Source organism: Calonectris borealis, chromosome 5, assembly GCF_964195595.1.
Source record: "Calonectris borealis chromosome 5, bCalBor7.hap1.2, whole genome shotgun sequence".
Taxonomy (NCBI): Eukaryota; Metazoa; Chordata; class Aves; order Procellariiformes; family Procellariidae; genus Calonectris; species Calonectris borealis.
Window position 1 is genome coordinate 20,387,064 of NC_134316.1, and position 21,894 is coordinate 20,408,957.

Genomic DNA, 21,894 nt, shown 5'->3' on the forward strand with positions numbered 1-21,894 from the left:
TTATCTCTATAGATTAGTTTGTTTGGGTGGGTTTTTTTTGTCTTCTGTGTTTATTGTTTGACTTCTACTTCTTGAATAATGTACTGCATAATGCAGTTGCATCTGTAGCTCAGGAATATGTATCCTTGTTATCAAAAATAGCAGAAAGACTGGATTTCCTCTCTTCCTGGGTCTTAATACATGATTAATTTAAATACTAGCTTTAGTCCCCTTTCATACAAAAACAAGGCAGTGCAGTTGTGCAATCTTTTAGTTCCTGGTCTTATTCCTCTACATATAATCACTTTTGAAACAGTCCAATTTAATTTGAAAGTGTGTTATAAGTTAGCTTCCTCTGAGAATTTTGAAAACAGAAAGAGGACAGAGACATCAATGAGAATTCCCCTCAGAAAAGTAGTAGTATAAAGGCAAGCAGAAGTCAGCTGCTTAGAAGCAGCTGTTGGCCTGGCAGCATATGTGCTTCTCAAACCCAAGAGCACAGGCATACTGGTCAGCCAGTTGTCGCAAACAAGCTCTGAATTAGACCCAGTACATTCTGTCTACCATAAACAGGAGAGTAAGGTGATGCATTATTACAGTTTTCAAAGAGAGGAGGAAGGACTGTGAATTTAGGGGTCAAAGGACTCAGATCTTCAGAAGCCCATACTTCCAGATCCACTGTTTATGTATGCAACTTTTTCCAATGGAAACAATTTGTGTAATGCTGTTAGCAACAAAAATTTCAAAATAACCTTAATATACAATATGTAATGTGTTTTATAGGGAAGCTCTTGCAAGTCAACACTGGTGCTAAAGAGCAGTTGTTTTTTGAAGCTCCTCGTGGAAAAAAACAGACAATTCCTAGTTTGGAGGTGAGGAAATAGACTGCCTTCTTAACTTGTTTGCAAATTAGAGTTATCATACAACCGTCTATACCACATAAGAGGAAATGATGTATAAAACTGTAATTTTAACTGGTCTGTTGAAAAAGCTTCTGTTAGGCTTCTTCAACCTTTTTTGCAGCCTGTTCAATTAGATAATGTAATCAGAATGATAAAATACATAGGGGATATCACATTTGTCTCTTCTGTTAAGAAATGGACATTTGGCTGATTTACGCACTCGTGAAAATCTCACTGGACTTCTGCATGCCTCTTTTGGTACCTAAGCACCTTTGAAAACCTATTGCAGATTACTTAGGGCTAACCTTGCTGTGGAAGACCTCACGTCTATCTTTACATAACAATGCAATATAGTATACATAATATACATAGGCAAGTATAGCGTATTGTACCTATAATACTGATTTGTTTTCTCAGATATAGAGCATTGTCATAGGGCAGAGAGTGAAAATGGATAATTTTCAAATAATATTTTCTACGAGATTGGAAGGCAGTGTTGAAAAATGTAACTTGTTTTCTGTAGCCTGGAAGGGCAGGTAAGATCAAAATTTTTTAAATACTCCTAGAGGTTTTGCAACTGGAAGTTAATAGAGGTAAAATTAAGGGTCTCAAATGAAATCCTGAATAGTCAGAAAGTAAATAGTTAATATGTTAAAATGTTATCTTTTAGATGTGACATATCTTTCAGTGCAAGGACTTTCTCTTGAAATCAGATATGGAAGAAAACTGCCTGGGAAGAAGCATGCTCTGTCTCAAACAGATTGTTTTTTCAGGTAGAAAAGATTGGCTGGGCATCATGGACAAGTGTTTTGGGCTCTTGCTGTGAAGGAATCTGGCCAATAATTGGTGAAGTCACAGATGTAACTGCTTCATGCCTCACTAGTGATAGTAAAGTATTAGCCACAGGAGATGATTTTGGATTTGTGAAACTGTTTCGATACCCTGCTAAAGTAAGTAATTTTCAGCTGTTCATGGAGAAGATTGATTAATAAAACTGCCTTTTCAAAACTGTAAAAATTCGTCACAGAACAAAATAGTGCTTTTATACTTTTGTCCTTATGATCAACGAAAGCATTCAATATTACACTGCGATTTGCAATGCATTAAACTTTCAGTTAGTAAGAATGACGATTCCAGGTCAGACTAAAGAGCCATCTCATGTAGTGTCCTATCACGGACAGTGGCAAATGGATAGGAAAAACTGTAAGAATGGGAATGGGACAGGCACTGTCTAATAATATCTTTTGTGGTTTTTATCAATGTTGGTTTTTAGCCCCTTAAGCTCTTGTTTTGGAAGACAATGAACATTTCTTCCTCACCTTCATTTCACTCATTTTATAGGCCTTCATTCTGTGCAACCTCAGTCATTTTTGAGTAAGATGAAGAGCTTTAATATTATTTAATCACGCACTATAGAAAAGCCATTCCAGAAGCACATGATGTTTTTACTGCTCTTCTAGAACCTTTCTAGTTTTCCTGTATGTTTGTCGGTAAATACGTCTTCGATTTTGAATATTTTGCCATACTAGGGATGGTAACAATCCACAAAATATTCTATGTGCATTTTATTCTTAATCTGTTAGATTCTTTTCTCTCCTAGGACAAATGATCCAGTGTTTATTGCTGGAATCTGTTTATAAACAAATTCTTGCATGCTTGGTGTGGAAATATGGTTAACATTTCATGAAGTTCCTATAGGAAAGGAACTTGGGAAATCATGTGATACATACAAAATGCAAAACAGCTGAAGCATAAACCGTAAAGAATTTAAGAACATGTTGTTGTGCACTGGCAACTCATTTCAGTTTTATCTAGCAGACTGGTTAAATTTGATCTGTGCCTTTTCTTCTACCTTCTTAGGGAAAGTTTGGAAAATTTAAGAGGTATGTTGCTCACAGTACCCATGTGACAAATGTCCGTTGGACCTATGATGACAGTTTGTTGGTCACTGTTGGAGGAGCAGACACCTCTTTAATGCTTTGGACTTACGAGATGGAAGGACATCGGGATAGCAGGCAGTGTGATAGTGAAGAGTCTGATCTAGATTCTGAAGAAGATGGAGGTCAGTAATAATTTATAAAACTAGCTGGATTATGCTATCTCAAGAAGACTTTATTAATGGAAAACTGCTAATTTAGAAATAAACAACTTTTATATATGATTGTTTTAATCTTAAACGGTGAAGATCCTTCAAAAACCTTAAGTAAAATTTCTTTTTGGAGTATCTATACAGAAGAATACATTCATCACAGTTTAGATTTGGGCATTAATTCTAATGGAATTGTGTTGAAATCTGTATAAAGTGAGATCATAGTTATCTTGATGTTGTAGCATCTGTTTTCATAACATGAAAGCATAGTAGACTGAGGTAGACTGATGTTCATATATGGAACAATCTATTGCAAAATCATAATATCAATAGTTATAAAGTGTTAATTACATCTCGTAGAATTGACTTCTGTTAGTTTTGCCATACTTAATGTTTTCCTTTTCATGTTATAATTCTGAGGGTTCATGAGCCTCCAAACTTGTTCCCTCTGCTCCCAAGTGCAATTTTTTGTCCGTGTCAATTCCTTGGTCTTCAAATATTTTTAAACTATCACTGCTACTCTTTAGATAGTCTGTGTAATAAATTAACTTAAGTTTTCACTAAAATCTGCTAAATGACCAAAGAGACACTTTAAATATTAGAGGCATATTAAACATTCATTGGAGAAGAATTTTTATGCACTGTCTCTCTGCATAAAAATATTGAAGACTACATCTGCAAAGTGATTTAATTGCCTACAGAGGGACTTGGTCAACTTTAGCTTTCTGAATCAAAAATTGCAATCTTCAGAGTTTTTGTTCAGCTTCTGCCTGTGACCTGTTAGCACATCTTTGCCCAATAGCCTTCCAGTGCTGGTTTTGACACTTCCCTAGGCTGTGGTGCTTTACACAGAACCCTCTTAAGCTATGTGTTCAAAAATACTCTAAAAGAAAGAGAGGTCTGTTAAGCTTCACAAGAAAAGACATTGACATCTTCTTCCACAGAAGTTTCTCTTCATTAGGTCCTATTAATTTCAGCTAGAGTTAAGAACTATTCATAAAGTTGGCATTAGTAGTCTCAATCTTTGAAAAAAAAAATGGAGAGTAAGTAACAACCCTGTCGCTATTTAGCCTTTTTGCCATGTTTACTATAGTAAACATCCTGTTGATATGCCTGGCTGTCCCTAAGCATTGTGTAGGAACCCTGTGCAGACCTATAGGTCCCATTCTAATGGATGGATCCTGAAATTGAGAACAACCTGGCGCTAAATCTTCCAGAACTTAACAGCAGGTGTCATGTAGTGAGGTCCTTTGTTAGTGACCCTGAGTTAAGGCCAACCAAGCAGAAATGGGGTAGCTTTGAATGTCCCTTGAATCTTTAATATTTTTTTCCACAATTGTAGAGAATTTTTTTTTTAGAATGTCTTTTATCAACAATGTCCATTATTCCCAACTACTTTCTTTCTGTTATGTATTTATGTTACTAATAATACATGGTATAATTGTTCTTGTAGTCCAGTACACTGTTGAAAGCTGCACAAATTATGATACAATTTTTTTTTCTGGTATCTTTTTTTTTTTTGATACTGTTCACTCTGATTTTGTTAGGTTATGACAGTGATGTGACAAGGGAAAATGAAATTAATTACACCATCAAAGCCTTATCAACAAACATTAGACCAATGTTTGGAATTAAGCCTCATCTGCAACAAAAGGAGCCAACCTTAGATGAAAGGTAATTGCTAAATTACAGTTCTAGCCAAGAAAGCAATCTGAAAAGATGATTAATAGTAAACCATAATTATATTGGAATATATATACAACTTAAAAGGGTATGTATAAAAAGAGTGGAAATATTTCTTTGGAGGAGAAAAACCCACAACTTAATGAAAGTCTTGCCTAAGGACTAGGCTGTATCTCTTTTTTCAGACAGCACAAAAGACTACAAATGATGTGTGTGTATTATTATGTTTGGAGAGTTTCTTGAGATAATTGAGTTATTTGCTGGTGTTTGATAATATGTTCCTTTTGAAACTTAAATACTGAGTGGTATCTAGTGACGGCATTATAGGCATGAACCTGTACAATTGTTTTATTGAAAGACAGCTCTCAATTGTTTGTTTTTGACAGCTAAATCTAATTAGCCATATTAATCTGACTAATTCAGTTGTAATTTCTTCTTGCATTGTTTCTGTCTCCAGATAACTTCTACTTTTCTTTGAAAAAGTCTGTCCACAGTGGTTCTGCAGTTTCTATTAATGAGTCTTGGAAAATTAAGTTGATTTGCTTTGCAATGTTAGTTGTATTGCTTGGTTCACTATCATACGCTTTAGAAGAGAAGGGGGTGGGGAGCAGAGTAGAATAAGACCAGCAGGTAAAGTAGATGTGAAGTAAGAAAAAGAACTTATAACCACTAGAATGTAATCTGTTGTAGAATCTGCAGCTGAGCACAGGACCCTGAAAGTTGTTGTTTGTTGTCAGCAAAATCTATGTGGACAGTGTATGTGAGGGAAAAGGAAAGAGGGATTGCTAACATGATACAGTGGCAATTGAGGAACACTAGTATTAATGAGGGGGAAGTGAGGAAAATGCAACACAATACAATTAGGAGCAAGTATATAGAGAAATAGCAGATTGGAAACTTCCTGCAGGAATGTGAGGAGTTCTGTTATGATATGCATGCCTCTTTCCGCAGTGAAGCTGACAGATCTGTGATGCCCTGTTGAGAAATGCAACCTGACGTTTGTGGGAGTTTTGGTATCATCTTTTGTTTTCAAGTTGTGTTGCTGAAGGAGAGAATGGATGCCTGCTGTGGCTCCCTCTCTTGCATTTAAAACAAAAAATGGTCTTTGTTTATTAATTAGACGTATTTGGTGTGGAAATCAAAAAGAAGTAACATGCATGGTATCAACATTTTGGATTTATATTTACTCTTGTTAATGAAAGCTGTGATTATAGATTTTTTTTTTTAAAATGAAATTGTAAACCTCTTGTATTTCTTTCAATAATTGTTTCTGGAAGCTGAATGAGTTGTGTTTTTCAGTTTCCAATAAAATATTAAATAAAATTAATTCTGTAGTAAGGTAACTAGGTTCTGATTCAAAATGCATGAAAGTTCATGAAACGATTCCATTGTCTGCATTGTTTAAAAGTTTAGGGCCTTAAAACTTCAAAGAAAAGTTTTTGTGAAGAATAAAGATAGAATATGGTTACTGTATGCATTTTAACTTCTGTTCTGCTGAAGTTAATATTGTGTAAGTTTGGTAAATGTTTTAGTAAGTCTACTTTTGTAGATACTAATTTTTATTTTATTTTTATTTCCCTTTACTTTTGCTTCCTATGAAGGCAGGGGGTAGTAAGGTAAGTTCATTTACACAAAGTCCAGGATCAAATGCATTTTAATAACTTAAGCTGCTTGGGAAAGTAGTTATACTTTGAAATAGAAGTGAAGGCTTTAACTCTTTACTATTAAATAATAGCTTGTTAATGAGTAGAAAAGGGATAAGGGACAAAGAATAAGCCCAGTTCTCAGTTTGAAGAGACATGAGTGGGTGCTAAATAGAGAGTTTGGGAGGAGGTGAGCAAATCTCATCCTCTTTTCCTCAATACTTAGGAGTGGCTAAGGAACAGCTTGACTTAAGTAGCTATAGTCAGAGAGCTCGCCTAACTGCTTGTGGACTTCTGTAAGACTATATTACACTGTTGATGCAGAGGTTCAACATGGAATAAAAAGTTCAGGGAGCACGTTGCAGAGATGCCTGAAGTGGCTATACGAGCAGTATCACCATGTCTGCACCACTGTGTTGGAGCTAATAAAGCTTCAGGGACGAGAGGAGCATTATTGACTTGGCTGCAGCATTTTACCAAAGCACCTATACTACTTAAGGATCTGAGCTGCTAGGGGACCACATAGCATTAATATGATATGCAGAGTTGCTAGCTTAGGTGCCTGCATCAGGTAATGAGTTTTTGCACATACTCTATTTAGAATATATGCATACTCAAAAACATGCTCTTACGTTTGTAGCACAACAAATCCTTAGGCTGTAGGCCACCCTTCAGACTTGTAGACTGAGCTGTCAGGACACTTGGACCTACACTGGTTAAGAAAGGAGAACCCCTGTCATACCTACCTGAACCCTGTTTCCACAATGAAATCACGTCCCTGTGGTGACAGATGATAGAATTGTGTTAATCTCTGTGTATCCTTCTGCAGACAACTTGGCATAATCAGGAAAGCCACTGTCGTCATGTAAATTTTAGATCATACCACTAACAGTCTTTATCAAATTAATGCTGGTTTTAGACTTTAAAAAAAAAAAGTGTATCTGTAGTCAGTGTTTCCGTGTAAGTTTATGCAGAGCATGTATAACTTATACAGACTTTTGTTCTGTGTTTGTTCATTTAGAGGGTATTTGGGTGTACTTCTCAAAGTGTGGGTAGTACATCTGTGGCATTCCATGTTATGCGTAGGCTTGTTATATTGACTGCCAAACATTAGAAGAGATACATTTCTTGTAGTAACGCTTTATTGGAATCCGTGTATTCTCAGGATCACAGGTACATACCAGTGTAGAATGTGCTTCTGAGAATGTCTTTCAAATAATTTTGACTTTGTGTATAAAGGAGATTCCTTATCAGAAAGTATCTGAACCTCTTTTATTATTGAGTGTAGGAAAAGTTTAATTCTCTGTGAGAGAAGATGGAGATAAATACTACCAGATAATTGAACTCTAAGGCTTTGTATAAAGACATTAAAGACCATACCAAAAATGTAGTTACTATTTAAGATTGTTGTACCTGACAGCTGAAGTGGAATTCATAAACCCTAACTGAGTAGTGAAGTTCCCTCTATATAGAAGGAATATGATTTTTGGTATCCAGAGTATTAAATGAGATAAACAATAGGAGAACACTAAAGGAAGAAGCATACCTGAAATCTCATCTGTTTCCTGCTTCTCACAAAAGAACGTCTGTGAGGCCAAGAGTTGTAGTCTGAGACAGTGCCCTGGATAGAGAGTCAGAAATTACTCAACTGGGTACCAAAAATTGATTCACTAGAATTACCTCGATTTTAATATTATTAGAAAGGTTAAGTTGATCTCACCTTTTATGATGTAAGTAGTAGGATGATGTAGGAAGTCAGTGTTTTCGGCCATTTAGTCTATCAAAAATTCAAATACACATCACCAGGTGGGTCAAAACAGTGTCGCTCCTTTTTGCTAAAGCTCTGCAGAAAGGAATGAAAGAATCCCTAGGGTCAGAAAGGGAGAATAAGCAAAAGAGCCTGCAAAAGACTGCAGTCTGGTGGGTAGGTAGCTTCTCTGTGAAGTACGGAACATGACATTCTACTTTTGGTGTAGCATAATAATTTTCTTCCAGTGACCCTTAATTGCAAATATAAATGCAGTTCCCAGAACATGAATCTGAACAAAGGATTATTTTTGTTCTCCAACAGACGTAGTGTCCTATTCTCAATTTTCTGGTTTTGCTCATAAATTACTTTTTTTCCTTGCAATAGCAGAAGTTTTTAAAAAAAAAGTTTTCCCCTTCACAACAGCACAGTTTTACTAGGAGCAGTGGACGTTTCTCTGTTTTAATCATTTTTATGCCTAACACATTAACTTGAGATGTGACTTGCATCAACTCATACTTCTAGGCAGCACTGCCTTTATTTTTTTCCTTGAGGATAAACATGATTTTCCCCACTTTTTTTGGGACTTTTTTTTTTTTGGTAACAATCTTATCTAAGCAATTCAGTATTTGAAAGAAATCAATAAGGTAAATATTTTTGACGCCTTAAATGTTTAGGTCTATTTTATCTACTGCTTGAGACAGTTGAAGAAGAAAACAATACATGTTTTAAAGAAGGATTTAGAGATGAACGGAAGAAATAGTTTGCTGCGTACCAAGCCCCAACTTTCAGGCATAACTGTTTGCAGTTTTATTGCATAGTTCCATAATTAAAAAGCAACTGGATTAGTGGGTTCTAGTACTAGAGATGCAGAACCAGAAGCTGCAAGCTATAAAAGAATACAGCTGACAGTAAGTCATTCTAATATTGCCCACTGATGCTGAGAATGAAGGGTAGCATGGCAGTGGTAGTGTTCAGTCTTTGTTTTGGGACGGTAAGGAAAAATGTAAATGGAATACCTACAAGACTGTGTTAACTTCAAAGCTATTTCAGCTTGCTTTTGACTGTGTATTTGAAAACACAATTATTTTTATTTGCTCTTGTAGATTCCCATATAGGTATTTTCACTTTATTGGTAGTTTTGAAATTAAAAAAGATTGCTTTAGAGACTTTCTTTCCAAGTCTTAAATGAACATTACTTCATTACATGATGTAATGTTTGACAAAATAGGCAGATGGTTGGCTAGAGTTAATGCTGAATGTTACTTTTAGCTTTCTTTTACAAGGTAGTGGGACAGGTATTTTTTGAAAATAAGAGATGCTAGTGCTGTAAAAGTTGATATGCTGAACAGAAATATGTTGAAGCCTTAAGTTTCAGGTACTTTTTTTTTGAAAACTTATGGATGCTAGAACTCAATCGGTTTAAGGTCTGCTTGCAGTGTAGTTTAAGGCCACCTCTGCTAATGATATGCCATTCTCTAGAAGTAAAAAATATATCGACATTGGAATACTTATTTTAACTTCTATTGAAAACACAAAATGGCATTGGCTGTGAGGCAGCACTCTATAGTTTGAATTATTTATAATTTCTGAACACTAATATTAAAAGATAATATTTTTATGTGAAAAGATGTCTATTGTGTGTCTAATATGGTTGTGTAATAGCTTTATGGATATTCAGCAGCACAAAATAAACTGGAAAACTGTTTCTGTCCCTTACTAAAAGTTCTTTCCTAGTATGTTTTTGTGCTAGGTAAATTGCTTAGAAGAAAAATCCATCATGAATAGTTAATTTTGAAAACACTTCTGGCTCAGCTACTCCCTGAACTGCAAATCACTGGAGATTGGGAGAAGAATCTGGAGAATATCACTCCATTCTTACTCTGTTGTTCTACTCCCTGAAGTGTTCACTATTTGTCACTGTCAGAGGGAGGATGCTGTGATTAATGTACCTTAGATAAGAATGGCTGTACCAACAGATCTCAAAACTAAACAACCAGGAATTCTGGTTTAATTTTTCACCAAAAATTTACCATGCTAAAGATTCGCAAGCAACTAAAACCTTTGAAAAAGTTTGTCTCTCATAGTCATCACTATCCTGTTTTCTTAATACATATCATTACTCAGTCCACGTGCTGAGAATCTTGTATGGGAAGATCCTAGTGTTTTATATCTTTTGAAAATTCTTTAGATGCTCTGCATCCACTTCCAGATGCAATTCATAAACAGGCATTGTGGCAAAATTGCTTCAGAATTTTTTTTTTCTTTAATTTTTTTTTGTTTTGGTCTCGAGGATTTTTTTGTGTGTGTGGAAGGACATATGCAAAAATATCTTCGGGAACTAACAAACTGTTTACAAACTAGTCTTTTACTGACCCAGAAGTGAAGATTTTTTTTTTGTTTTACCTGATACAGACAGTAAACAAACCTAAAGTGTACTTCCAAGGAGGTGAGAGTGGGAGGAAACTACTGAAATGAGGCCTCCTGTATCTGAACCTCTCAATTATCACCTTGTAATTGCCACTGAAATTCAGAAATTTTACACAAACATCTTCCATATGTTTTGGATAAAATGGACGGAATGCAATTAGGTTTTTCTGCTTGCCAGTCTAGTGACTTGTGATATGAATGTAAATAGCACAAATTCCAAAGTTCTTTTTGTAAAAAACCAGCTTTATTCTCTCCTTTCACTCTGTCAACTTGTGTGATCTGGGAGAAGGGAGAAGCCAGGAATCAAAATGAAAAATTATAGAAAGCTTCTTCCCTCTCTCTGTTCACCCTGTTTGCAGAATAAATTAGATTACAAGAAAATTTAAGTTTAACTTTTTTTTTTAAACAGTTTTAGAATGAAAGCAGGGCTTTTTGAAGCTAACCTTTCTGTGAATCAGTTTCTGCACAGTGGAATGTACATTAGTGCAGGGCATTAACCTTGAGACTGAAAACCCTGAAATTTCTGGAGATTTCATTCTTCACAAGCAAGAATTTCATTATCGTTAGTTACTTGTATTACTGTGTGTCTGAGCACTAGCGATAGACTAGAACAACATTAGGGAAAGGAATGGTCTCCCTTTACCAGTTTGAGGTAATTATTTTTTCCTCCCAAAACTGAGCTAACTCATGTCTTTGAGGAACTCAAAAAGCCAATTACTTAAGTATCAAGGTTTACCAAATCTTCTCCAGTTTCGAATGCAAGGAAAAAAAACCATTCGTTTTGCAACTAAAATAATCAGATATGACCAGGAAATAAATGTCTAGAGGAACGATTGCATGGCTCAGTGATGAGGGTTGCAAGATTTGTATTTGGGTTATGATCTGTGTAGCCTGACTTTATCAACAGAACCTGAGAAGTTGTGTGAACAATATGCATTTATTGAAGACCTCAAGAAAAGGATAACTGAAACACAGGCATATTGCTAGATAGGTTGAATACAGCTCCAAATAAGTCACGCATATTCCAGTGATGAAGACAGCACAAAAGCATTTTATGAAATCTGCCTTGTACCAATTAGGCATCCTATCATATCTCCATATATGTAAATATTTACCAGCTAATAATTAGATATGTCACATGTGGTCCATGTGGAAAATCTTGTTCCATACTTAAATCATGAGATTGAAAAAGCAGAATTGGAGATTAAAGAATTGAAACTGCCAAATGAAAGCTAAGAATTTTCCTCTGGCTATATGAACGTTTGGTTCAGTTTACTCAGGATAATTGTAAGAGAACACTGTGCTCCATTCTTGGAGAAACTCTTATTTGCCCTGCATAATGCTTATTCTGAAAAATATCTGAAGGTATTTGAATTCTGTAGTCCTTGAAGAATTGCATGTTATTGACTGTAAAACCTGTTCAAGATGCATTTGCATTTTATTGGGAGAAAAGGTTTAGCTTTTATATGAAGAAATAATGCATCAGTCTTGCATTGCAAAACAAAGTTGGAACTAATTAGAAGAGATTCAGTAAAACAATATTTTCATTTGGGGGGGGGAATCCATTTGTAAGTTGATAACACTGTTTTCTTAATTTTCTGGAAAGTTTTCCCTAACAGATGAGGGAAAAATTATTTTTGCTTCACTTACAAGTGAAAGAGACTGATAACTGGTGTCTTTGCTGCAGTGGAATTGCTTGGTAGTTCTTAAAAGAACAGCAAATCAAAACAAAGAAAGTGTACCTGCGAATCAGACTAATGAAAAGTGCCCATGCATGGTACAAATATTAGGAAATAATCTGTACATGCCTGTATATTCTGATGGTTAATAATGATTTTTTGCTAGTCAAAGTATAGGAGTATGCGTCATACATGACTAAGAAACCCATTCAGTGCAACAAATTTGTGAAACAGATGTCCAAATATCTTCAGTCAGCATAAACTGAATTAAATAATCATGAAAAAACAGCAATGCTCGGTACCCTACACATTTTGACTAGCTGAGATAATTGTATTTTAGTATAACTCAATGTATTTTTATGAGTGAACGTGAACATCTGTCTTTAATAGTGAGTTGACTAGTGAGTTGAATAGTGAGTTCTATCTATCAGCTCATTACGGGAAGTTAAACCTGCAAAACCTTTCTTTGAGTAATTCAGGTGTTGTGTTTGCCAACTCTTTAAACACTTGATAGACTTAAGAGGTTTTTGGGTCTGCTGCTGCCTTCTTTCTCTGTTTACAGTAGGAATCATTCCTAAGAATTATATTCTCATGCCAACACATGTTCGTAATTCCCGTTTACGTGAATGGGAGTTTTCTGTACAAATAATAGGTTTACATAACCTATGAAGTTGTTAATAAACCCCTTGTTGTAAAAAGAAGTAAACAAACCAGAAAGTCAATAATAATTCTTTCTATGAATATGACAGCTACCTTTCAGCAAAACTTGTATAAGTAATCCTTTTCTCTTTCCCACCTGCTGCTGAAAAGAGGTTCCAGGTAATGCTTTTATTTTGCTATCTAGTCCATATTTTACTGTCATATCCCATTTTCCTTAAAAAGCCATCTGTCATGTTGGGTGCTATACGTGCACCTATCACTCTTCAGAATATTGCTGTATTACAAATTTTAAATTTATATGTATTCATTGTAGTTCTGTTCCATACAATAAGCTAGATATTTATTTACCTACCAATATAAAATTAACTAAATGGACCATTAAACTTGCCTAGGTTTTACAAATATATTTTTCAATAATACTTATTAAAATACAGAGATTAGCACTCTCTCCGGTCCCTAGTGGACAGCTGTCTACCTCAAAGGTGGATTGTTTTACATTTGATGGGACAGTCTCATCTGAGATGTCAAGGTGTACATGTTGCTAAATTATTTAAGTGTTAGATTACCTGTATGCATGTTAGTGCATACAAAATGGCACTTACTACTCATAGGACACATGAAAATAATTATGACTAATCATTGTCAAGAAGCAGTATTTAAAAATCACCAGGTTTCATTATCTTTTAATAGAAATCAGACCTCTAAAGTTTCACAAGTGACTTTGAAAATCTTACCAAGAGTGAATGGAAAGAACTCCTCCTTACTTTTAAAATTAATTCTCTACTTCATGCTTGCCAGCACCTTTTGGGGAGGGCAGTGAGAGTTGCTTCATGCTGAAGGCTAGTGCAAAATCGACTGCTAAGTTCTCTGCAAGTCCCCCAAAGTACGAGGTGCACCTATGGGGACTTTTTCTTTTGTACTAACAGCTATAATTTGTTCTATGAAATAATGCGCAAAATAACACTTGGATTTTTAAAACAGAAATAAATATTCTAATTGACATTTTCATGTTACCATGGAACTCAAAGAATTGATCGCAGTTTATATTACCCACAAAAGACCATCCCTTGTTCTGTTACTAACTTTAGAAACTCAGTATCAATAATAAAAATAGGGAGTGAAATACAACATCATACAAGACAACATGGGTAGCAGTATCAATAATATTGAAACTATGTCTAAAACCATGAAAAAGGGATTTCTTTGTTTCACAAATTACTTCAAAGTGCTTGTGTTCCGTTGTTATGGTCTCATAACAAGAAATATTAAAATATATATACTGATTCTATTTTCATGTTGAAAATAAAGTGCCAATATTAAGGTATTTATTTCCCCTATGATAGATGGCTGGAACTCTCCTACATGTTCAAACTGACTCCATCCATATGTGCATTCACACCAAAATGTTATTCATGCTCTCCTTCCCATCTTTTGCACACAGTTGTTGAGCATGCAGCCAGTTATACGTGCAGGTGTATGACCACTGTGTGTTGTATATGCCAACACAGTCATTTTCCTGCACATTAAATAGCAAGTGAAAAACATCTTCAGCTTTTGCACCTTTAAAAAAACCCTTGGAAAATGTATTCTGGTGTCCTTCAACATTCCTTCTTTTAAATGCACAAGTTGTCATCTTGAAACTTAATTGGAAAAAATACGTACGCGCTTGTAATTTGCACTCCAGTTCCACTGCTTTGAATCAATATAGAATTAGTCTTTCATAGACGAGTACTTGCATAAATTGTTTAGGTGACCTGTGAGATAATATAGCTGAGTATAAATTGTCAAGTGAAGTTTTATTGACCAATGTACATTCACTTTATTCTTTTGTATGGTAATGTACAAATGTAAATGTATTCTAATGATTGGCTAAGAATGGATATCAACCTATCTGTATCTGTTTATCTGTACAGCCTTCAGGTATAGATAGTCTTTTCAAGCAGTTGTTTCATGTGAGATTGTTTTACCTCTTCTCCCAGTCTATCACAAGGGATTAGCAGACAGCAAATGTCAAAAAATGCCACATTCTCAATCCAAGCAGCAGAGAAATCTTCACTTCCAGTCAATTCAGTTCCAGTAACAGAAACCTGTGCCAGCACCATGTCCTTTCCGTTTTTACTGCTTTCATGAAACTTTAGATATGCTCTCCTGCTCTATTTAATTTTTTCAGCTTTTTTTTTCCTCTAACTCACTTTTTCCTCTATCTTTCAGGTACATAAATGAAATAAGAGGGGGGGAAAAAGGAAAGAAATGAGCTTGAGTGCTGTGTGTCAAATGTGAGGGTGATGAGTGGAAGAAGGGCTCTTTATGCTGTGTTATATCAATTTCTAGAGCAACAGTAATAACACTGTTGCTGTATTTTCCATAACAAATCAAAAATTAAAAATATAACACATTTGGAAGCATGCTGGGGTGAGCAGGAGGTAGAGTGGGCAGTCTTCCCCTACCCCCATCTGTAAAGCAGGACTGACCTCCAGTTGTGGAGCCTACAGCCCTTGCATGCTGTCTGCCTGCTCAACACCAGCATTGTCACTCACTTCTACTCCAGAGCTGTCTGGATGACCTATGGTCATCAAGTTTCCTACTGCTATTAAGCTTGGTTTTGGTGGTTTGTTTTTGTGGTGGGTTCCCCACCCCGGGAAAAACCTGTTGAACCTACTTTTCATTTTCTTTACCTCAAATATGTAACTACAGGGATTTCCTCTGCTGTTTTAGATGTATCCGTTTTATTTCCTTGAATCTCGCCTGACCTATGCAGTCCTCCCTCAATCTCTGATTTTTATGTATCTTTGCAACAGCAGTCAAACAGCACTAGCCTCTGACAACTGATAAACGTACGCTGTTCCTCCTAAATAATAGCGTTTCTGGGAATACCTTTTATCTTCTTAGAAGCTCTAAATCGAGATGGGCATAAAAATATTTTTATGGATAGATTCTTAGGAATTGTCCTAAGAGTTCCCTCAGTTCCCTACAGTTTGGACTTCTTGCTTCATATTGGGTGGGTTTTTTTGATGGTAATGCATAGTCATCTCCTGTCTTTGATCCGAAATCTTCGTTTGCTACTTTTCATACATCTTTTTTTTTTTTTTTGAAAGAGTGGCATTAGTTAGTGATATGTTTCTTAGTCTGCTGTTCAAAGTAGTAGAGAAGTTTATCCAAGATTGCTAGATCTAGAATCTGACATTCTTTTTCCATGTGCTGGCTGCAATGTAATCTAAAGGAAGCGACATTTAATGATTTTCTTGCTGTCTGAAAAGCGTCAGAAATTATGCTTCTCTCTCAGCTCAGAATGCTCTCTGGAACTGTCAGAGGAGTGTATCTTTTTCTACTTTCCTTTCTTCAAGAAGGTTTGGATTTTTTTCTGCTGGTGTGTGTGTAGGCTGGCAATCATATCTTGGGTGTTGATGCTTCACAGCTGTTGTGGTTTAACCTGGCAGGCAGCTAAACACCACACAGCCGTTTGCTCACTTCCCCCCAGTGGGAGAGAGTTGGAAAAAAGGTGAAACTCATGAGTTGAGATAAAGACAATTTAATGGGACAGAAAAGGAAGGGAAAATAGTAATAATGATAAAAGAATATACAAACCAAGTAATGCACAATGCAATTGCTCACCACCTGCTGACCGACACCCAGCCAATTCCCAAGCAGCAGCCGTGCCCCCCCAGCCAACTCTCCCCCAGTTTTTTGTTCAGTATGACGTCATATGAATGGAATACTCTCTTGGCCAGTTTGGGTCAGCTGTCCCGGGTGTGTCCTCTCCCAGCTTCTTGTCCCCCTCCACCCTCCTCACTGGCAGGGCAGTATGAGAAGCTGAAAAGTCCTTGACTTAATGTAAGCACTGCTCAGCAACAACTAAAACATCAGTGTGTTATCAACATTATTCTCATCCTAAATCCAAAACACAGTATTCTACCAGCTGCTAGGAAAAAAATTAACTCTATCCCAGCTGAAACCAGGACAACAGCTGAGTAAGGTGGCATTGTGATTTCTTTTTAGTCCTTAAAATGTCATTGACAGCTGGATTTTTTTTTTTCTCCAGAAGCCTTTTTGAGTTCTACAACATACCAGTAGAAGCAGCATGCACAACAAACAGCATGCCAGTCTCACATTTCTGCAGTACTCCCTACTGTACTTGCTGTTTCATTTTATAGCTGCTGCATGGGATGAGAGAAGAGGTAACATGACAGTGGAAAACTGGTGAACATTGATCCTGTTTATTATAGCTTCCTCTTTTTTTCTCCCTCTGTGATTCTTGATGGAACTAATGGTTAGGACCAGCAGAATCACTGGTATACAGTCTTTCAATTTTCAGCACTTCAGCATTGTTCCCGATTTCCATGTTTAAAAAGAGAAAGGTACATGTTGTGTTTGCTTAATTTAAAAAAGGATTTAAAGTCAACATTATGTAAGTGGTTTTTAAGGAACCACTTTTGTACAAGTGTTTTTTAAGGAACTTCTTGCATTTATAAGTGTGTTCCTGATTATATAATAAATGAGCAGCAATTATGGAGGTATCAAAGGAATTAAGGAACTTTAATTATAATTCAAAATAATAAACTGTAGGTAGGAAAAAAATTGGTTAGCAACTCTTGATATCATTAACCTTTACACAAATCAGGTATTAGATATATTTCAATAACTATAATTCTTAGCCATAAAATAACAGAATATGTATAATTGTGTATGTGCAATTTATTGAACTTGTTAACCCTGTTCATTCTTCACAGACTTTTGATTGCACAGGCAGAGAACTTGTTCTAGTTTTAAGCAGCGCTTACATTCATATGCAAAAAAACCCCCCCACTCCACAACCCAAACAAAGCTTTATTTGTTACTATTTTGGGAGGTCGATGTGACCATTTCAAAAAAGATATTGGAAATAAAAGTTGTGCTTTACGAGAGAAAAGGAAATCTTAAAGTAAATTTACCTCAGATGTTTGACGAAGCTGTCTGATTTCACACATACCCACGCTCCCCTCCCCCCAGCAGATTTTAATTGGACCTGGGCTGTACTAGTTTTTCTCTTTCTCTGTCTCTTCATTTACTTGAATGAATAAGGGCAGGTTTTTCTTCTCTGTATCACTGAAGTGCTTTCAGAAAGCTCATCCCCCATACCTTTCAATTTTTGTTCATGCATTTCAGTAGTTTTACTTGATTGAATTTGATTCAATTTGAGTAGCACATAGTGATAAGAAGGCTTCTGTGGCACTGGGAGATACCTGTTACCTCTTGATCAGTGTATTTGTAACTGAAATTGCTCATCTACTGTGAAGGTGGGGAACAAATATGGTGAAAGATTTTTTCCTCTGCAAAACTTTAGATGACCTCTCGCCATATATACTTGATGTGATAAACGTTGTGACTTATTGGGAGTGTTTGCTGTTGAGAATTTAGAAACTTCTGAATAAAAGTAGTTTCTTTATTTTTTTAAATTAAATGGAATTTTAATCGTACTTAGCAATACTATCGTTGTAATATGACGGGCTAGATGACAGCATGCTAGGAGTCAGGGGTGATAGGACAGAAGAGAAGAACGGACCTGGAAAATAGCTGGGGAGGCTAGGAATTTCGCATCAAGTTTAAGACCTGGAAAGAGCTGGTTGAGAGACAGTGATTCAAGAGTCATCATGAAATTGGATGTTGGGATTGCTGACAGAAATCAGATGTATACTTTGCTTCCTGTACTGGCCAATATGCTTGTATAGATAATGAGGGCAGCCCAGACTATGCTTGGTTTGCTTTTCCTCCTCTTTTCCAAAAGTTAGGAGAATACTTCTTCACCTTCACAGACTAAGGGACAGGATGCTATGGCTGTGAGCTAGGTCCAGGCTATAACTGAAAAAGAAATTCAAATGCCTTGGTTTTCTGTCTCGAGGTGTATATGAATTTCTTCTAACTGGAGACCTCGGAGAGGGGAAAAAAGGATGTGTAACTGAGGACCTTTGAGAATGAAGTCTGGGGGTACATTTCCACCAGACAGACTTTCAGCAGGACTGAAAGAGTGTATTTAAATGCTGCTATCTTTTAATGTTTGTCTCTGAGCGAGGAGACCTTTAGTGCATGTCCACATTGGACTCCTTTTCTGACCTGCATTGCTATTTATGGTAGATGTCCCCAGATTTTGTCTTTACTGCCAGTTAATTAGAAGTCTGTTTTCCAAGAGTAAGAATTTTGGAGTAGCAAAAAACAAGTATTAGACTACAATTCTTTGTGAAATTATAAAAGTCTTTCTCCATACTTCAGTTAGTGTTCTCTGTTTTAATTTGCACTTATTTATGAATGAATATGAAATATGAGTCTTAGTTATTTTCCTTCATGCCTTGAATTTTCTTTTTAACTTTAAATTATTATTTCATACTTTGCTCTGATAAGAATTTGTTTAATACAGCCCATATTCCCTCCCTGTGAAAAGACTCATTGTGTTAACTATCCAATGTAAAGTAGCAATATTTCTTTTTAGATCTGGATTTGGATTTTCTATTGTAAAGATTTTACATTTCATAAAATCTAGATTTATGATGCTGAATTAAATATTTCAAGTACCTCCCTCTGGCCCTATCTAACACAATAGCCAGTTTTAATAAACTTGATCATGTTTGGGTGATCCAGGCATCCGACAGACTTCTTTACCAGACAGAAATTTTTCATCATCTGTTTTTCTTTTGTAACTTTTTTTTTCCATAGGACTTTACATGCTTCTAAGTGTAGAGGAAGTAACTGAAGCATCTCAGAACACAGTTTATAGTTGCAGTATAATTTGCATTATAATATGTACAAATCTTTTGATTGGTATTATGACATCAGTCTATAAATTGTACTAAAGTTAGGCAGGGAAAATGGAGCAATAAAGCTCAGAAAATGGTATTTTATTTGAATAACTGAAAAAATACTTTTCGAATGTAGTTCAAAATATACAGTGTACGAACAAGTCATAGTCTCTTGTTCTTAGAAAAGACAAGGTGATTATTTTGCATCAAGTCATCAAGAGCAGAGATGGCATTAAAAGTACTTCATACTAAAAAGGGAATATGAAAGAGAATTGACCTGTTGCTCTATGTGTGATACTGGTTTGTCACACTGCCTGCTAGATTAAATCATCTGGATTTCATTGAATCTATACATAGAATTTATTTTTAAATGAATTGTTCCTCTTAAGGGTCAAACGTACAGGTTTCTTTTCATGGCCACATAGGCTGTGTATATAGAATCAATAACCAATGCTCCTGCAAATTACTAGAAATAATTGCATAATTTTGATAAATAAAGCTTATTTGTTTGTATGTTTCTTTGTATATGAACAGTTGAACATAATCTGAAAGATTTGTTACAGATATTTATCAAACATATCTAGCTGAGATTTCTTAATTAAATCTGGACTATTCAGAACAGGAACATAAGTTATGGCTAATATTCATGCATTTGCATGGTCATGATTTACTTCCAACTAAGGGTTGATCAATAACTTGTTTCTGTTGATGTAAGAGTGAATGGGCAGGTGTACCTGCGGTTCTTTACAAACTCTTACAAAAATAAGAAAAGTTAAGGCCTACTGCAGGCATGTGGGAACAGGAATTATTATGTCAAGTATTCAGATCAATCAGGTAAGCCTTTGAAGTTTATCCCATAAAAATTGCTACAGAGAAGATGGAAGTACCTTAACAATGTAGCATGAAAAAGCTAAGAATATTGTATCAGTGGTCATTCATTGTAAAACAAACTTTTGCATTAACCTCATGGATTGTTGAAGAATTGTTGGAAAACCTAGCATGTTAAACAAAGTTGTGTGTTTTGGTTTTGTTTTTTTTTTCATTGACAGAAGTATTTCTTTTAAAGATGAATACAAATATCAGTTAAGCAGGATAGGGCTATGAGTTTTCCATATGCAATAGCAGGTTGGAGGGTACTGTGTTAGCATGGAATGGGTGACGGACAGCCTTCTCTTATTCACAGTTCTTTATTTCAGACCACCAGTTAGTAGGGCATTGCCACAGCCTGAGAAACTTCAGACAAATAATGTTGGGAAAAAAAAGAGACCTATAGAGGTAAGAAAACCACTAATGTCCTCTTCCTCTCCTTTTAGGATTTTTTTTTGCCAGAAATTGACACATTTGTGGACACACTAAATGATTGTTTCATTTTAAATGTATCAAACATGAAAATATTGAATAGTGAGTAAATAGCAAAAAAAGTGGGAGTTGTTTTTTTTTTTGTAAATCCAAGAAAGCCTGATATTACTTTTTCCTGCAAATGAAATGGAACACAACTTAATTCTTAGTACCAATAAAACTTTTTAAATGCAATGTGTAGAAAGCAATATGTCCTGTTTAGATAATTGGATTGTTAACGGGTGTATTATCACCAAGAAAACTAAGCATCTTTTACTTCATAATTTTTTTAATTTTTCTTTAAAACTGTTTAAAATTCATCATTGTTAAGTTTTAAAAATAAAATAATTTTTAAAAGTCTATTAATGATGCCTTTAGCTCGGGCACCTGTTTTTTTTCATTACATGGCCAAAGCAAATAAATATACTTACTTTTGATTAATCTGAAGTGGAAATTTCATCTAACCTTGAAAAATGCAGTTCTTCATATCAGCTGAAATATTTTCTATGATATGAAACAAAATGTTTCATGTAGCATAATAAACGGCCTTTTGCTACACTTTTAGGCTGTAATTCAACTTTGTTAATTGCCAGCTGGAATTAAATTGTGGACCAATGTTTATCATTCTTTGTTTCTTAGTATCTTCTGCATCAAAAGAGCTGTGCTCTTCTAGGCTCACTGTAATTTATTTATTTATTTCTATGCATGTGTATGAATATCTCTTTCTGTGTATGTATATGTATGTGTGTGTATACACATATAAATATTCTATAGCATCCACCAAACAGAGATGATAGGATGACACGACTGTGTAGGGTAAGAATGAGCAGCAATGTAAGCTGACAGGGAAGGCAGGATCTCCGTTTGTGTTGGTCTGAGACGTTGTTAAACTCCTTTTCCTTTAGTGCATAAGGACATACTTGAAAAATAAAATCCTGGAAAAGATTGTAAAGTTCATAATTGCTTTAGAGTTTTGA

General features: G+C 35.5%; 1 protein-coding gene across 1 annotated transcript in view; it reads left to right on the top strand.

Moving 5' to 3' along the window:
- The window catches only part of EML5 (EMAP like 5), a 114,083-nt gene that overhangs the window by 72,488 nt on the left and 19,701 nt on the right, over positions 1-21,894 (top strand). Inside the window, 5 exon segments of the mRNA XM_075151343.1 lie at positions 763-851; positions 1,655-1,831; positions 2,742-2,943; positions 4,518-4,644; positions 20,776-20,854. Of these exon segments, the coding sequence (XP_075007444.1) occupies positions 763-851; positions 1,655-1,831; positions 2,742-2,943; positions 4,518-4,644; positions 20,776-20,854 (674 nt within the window).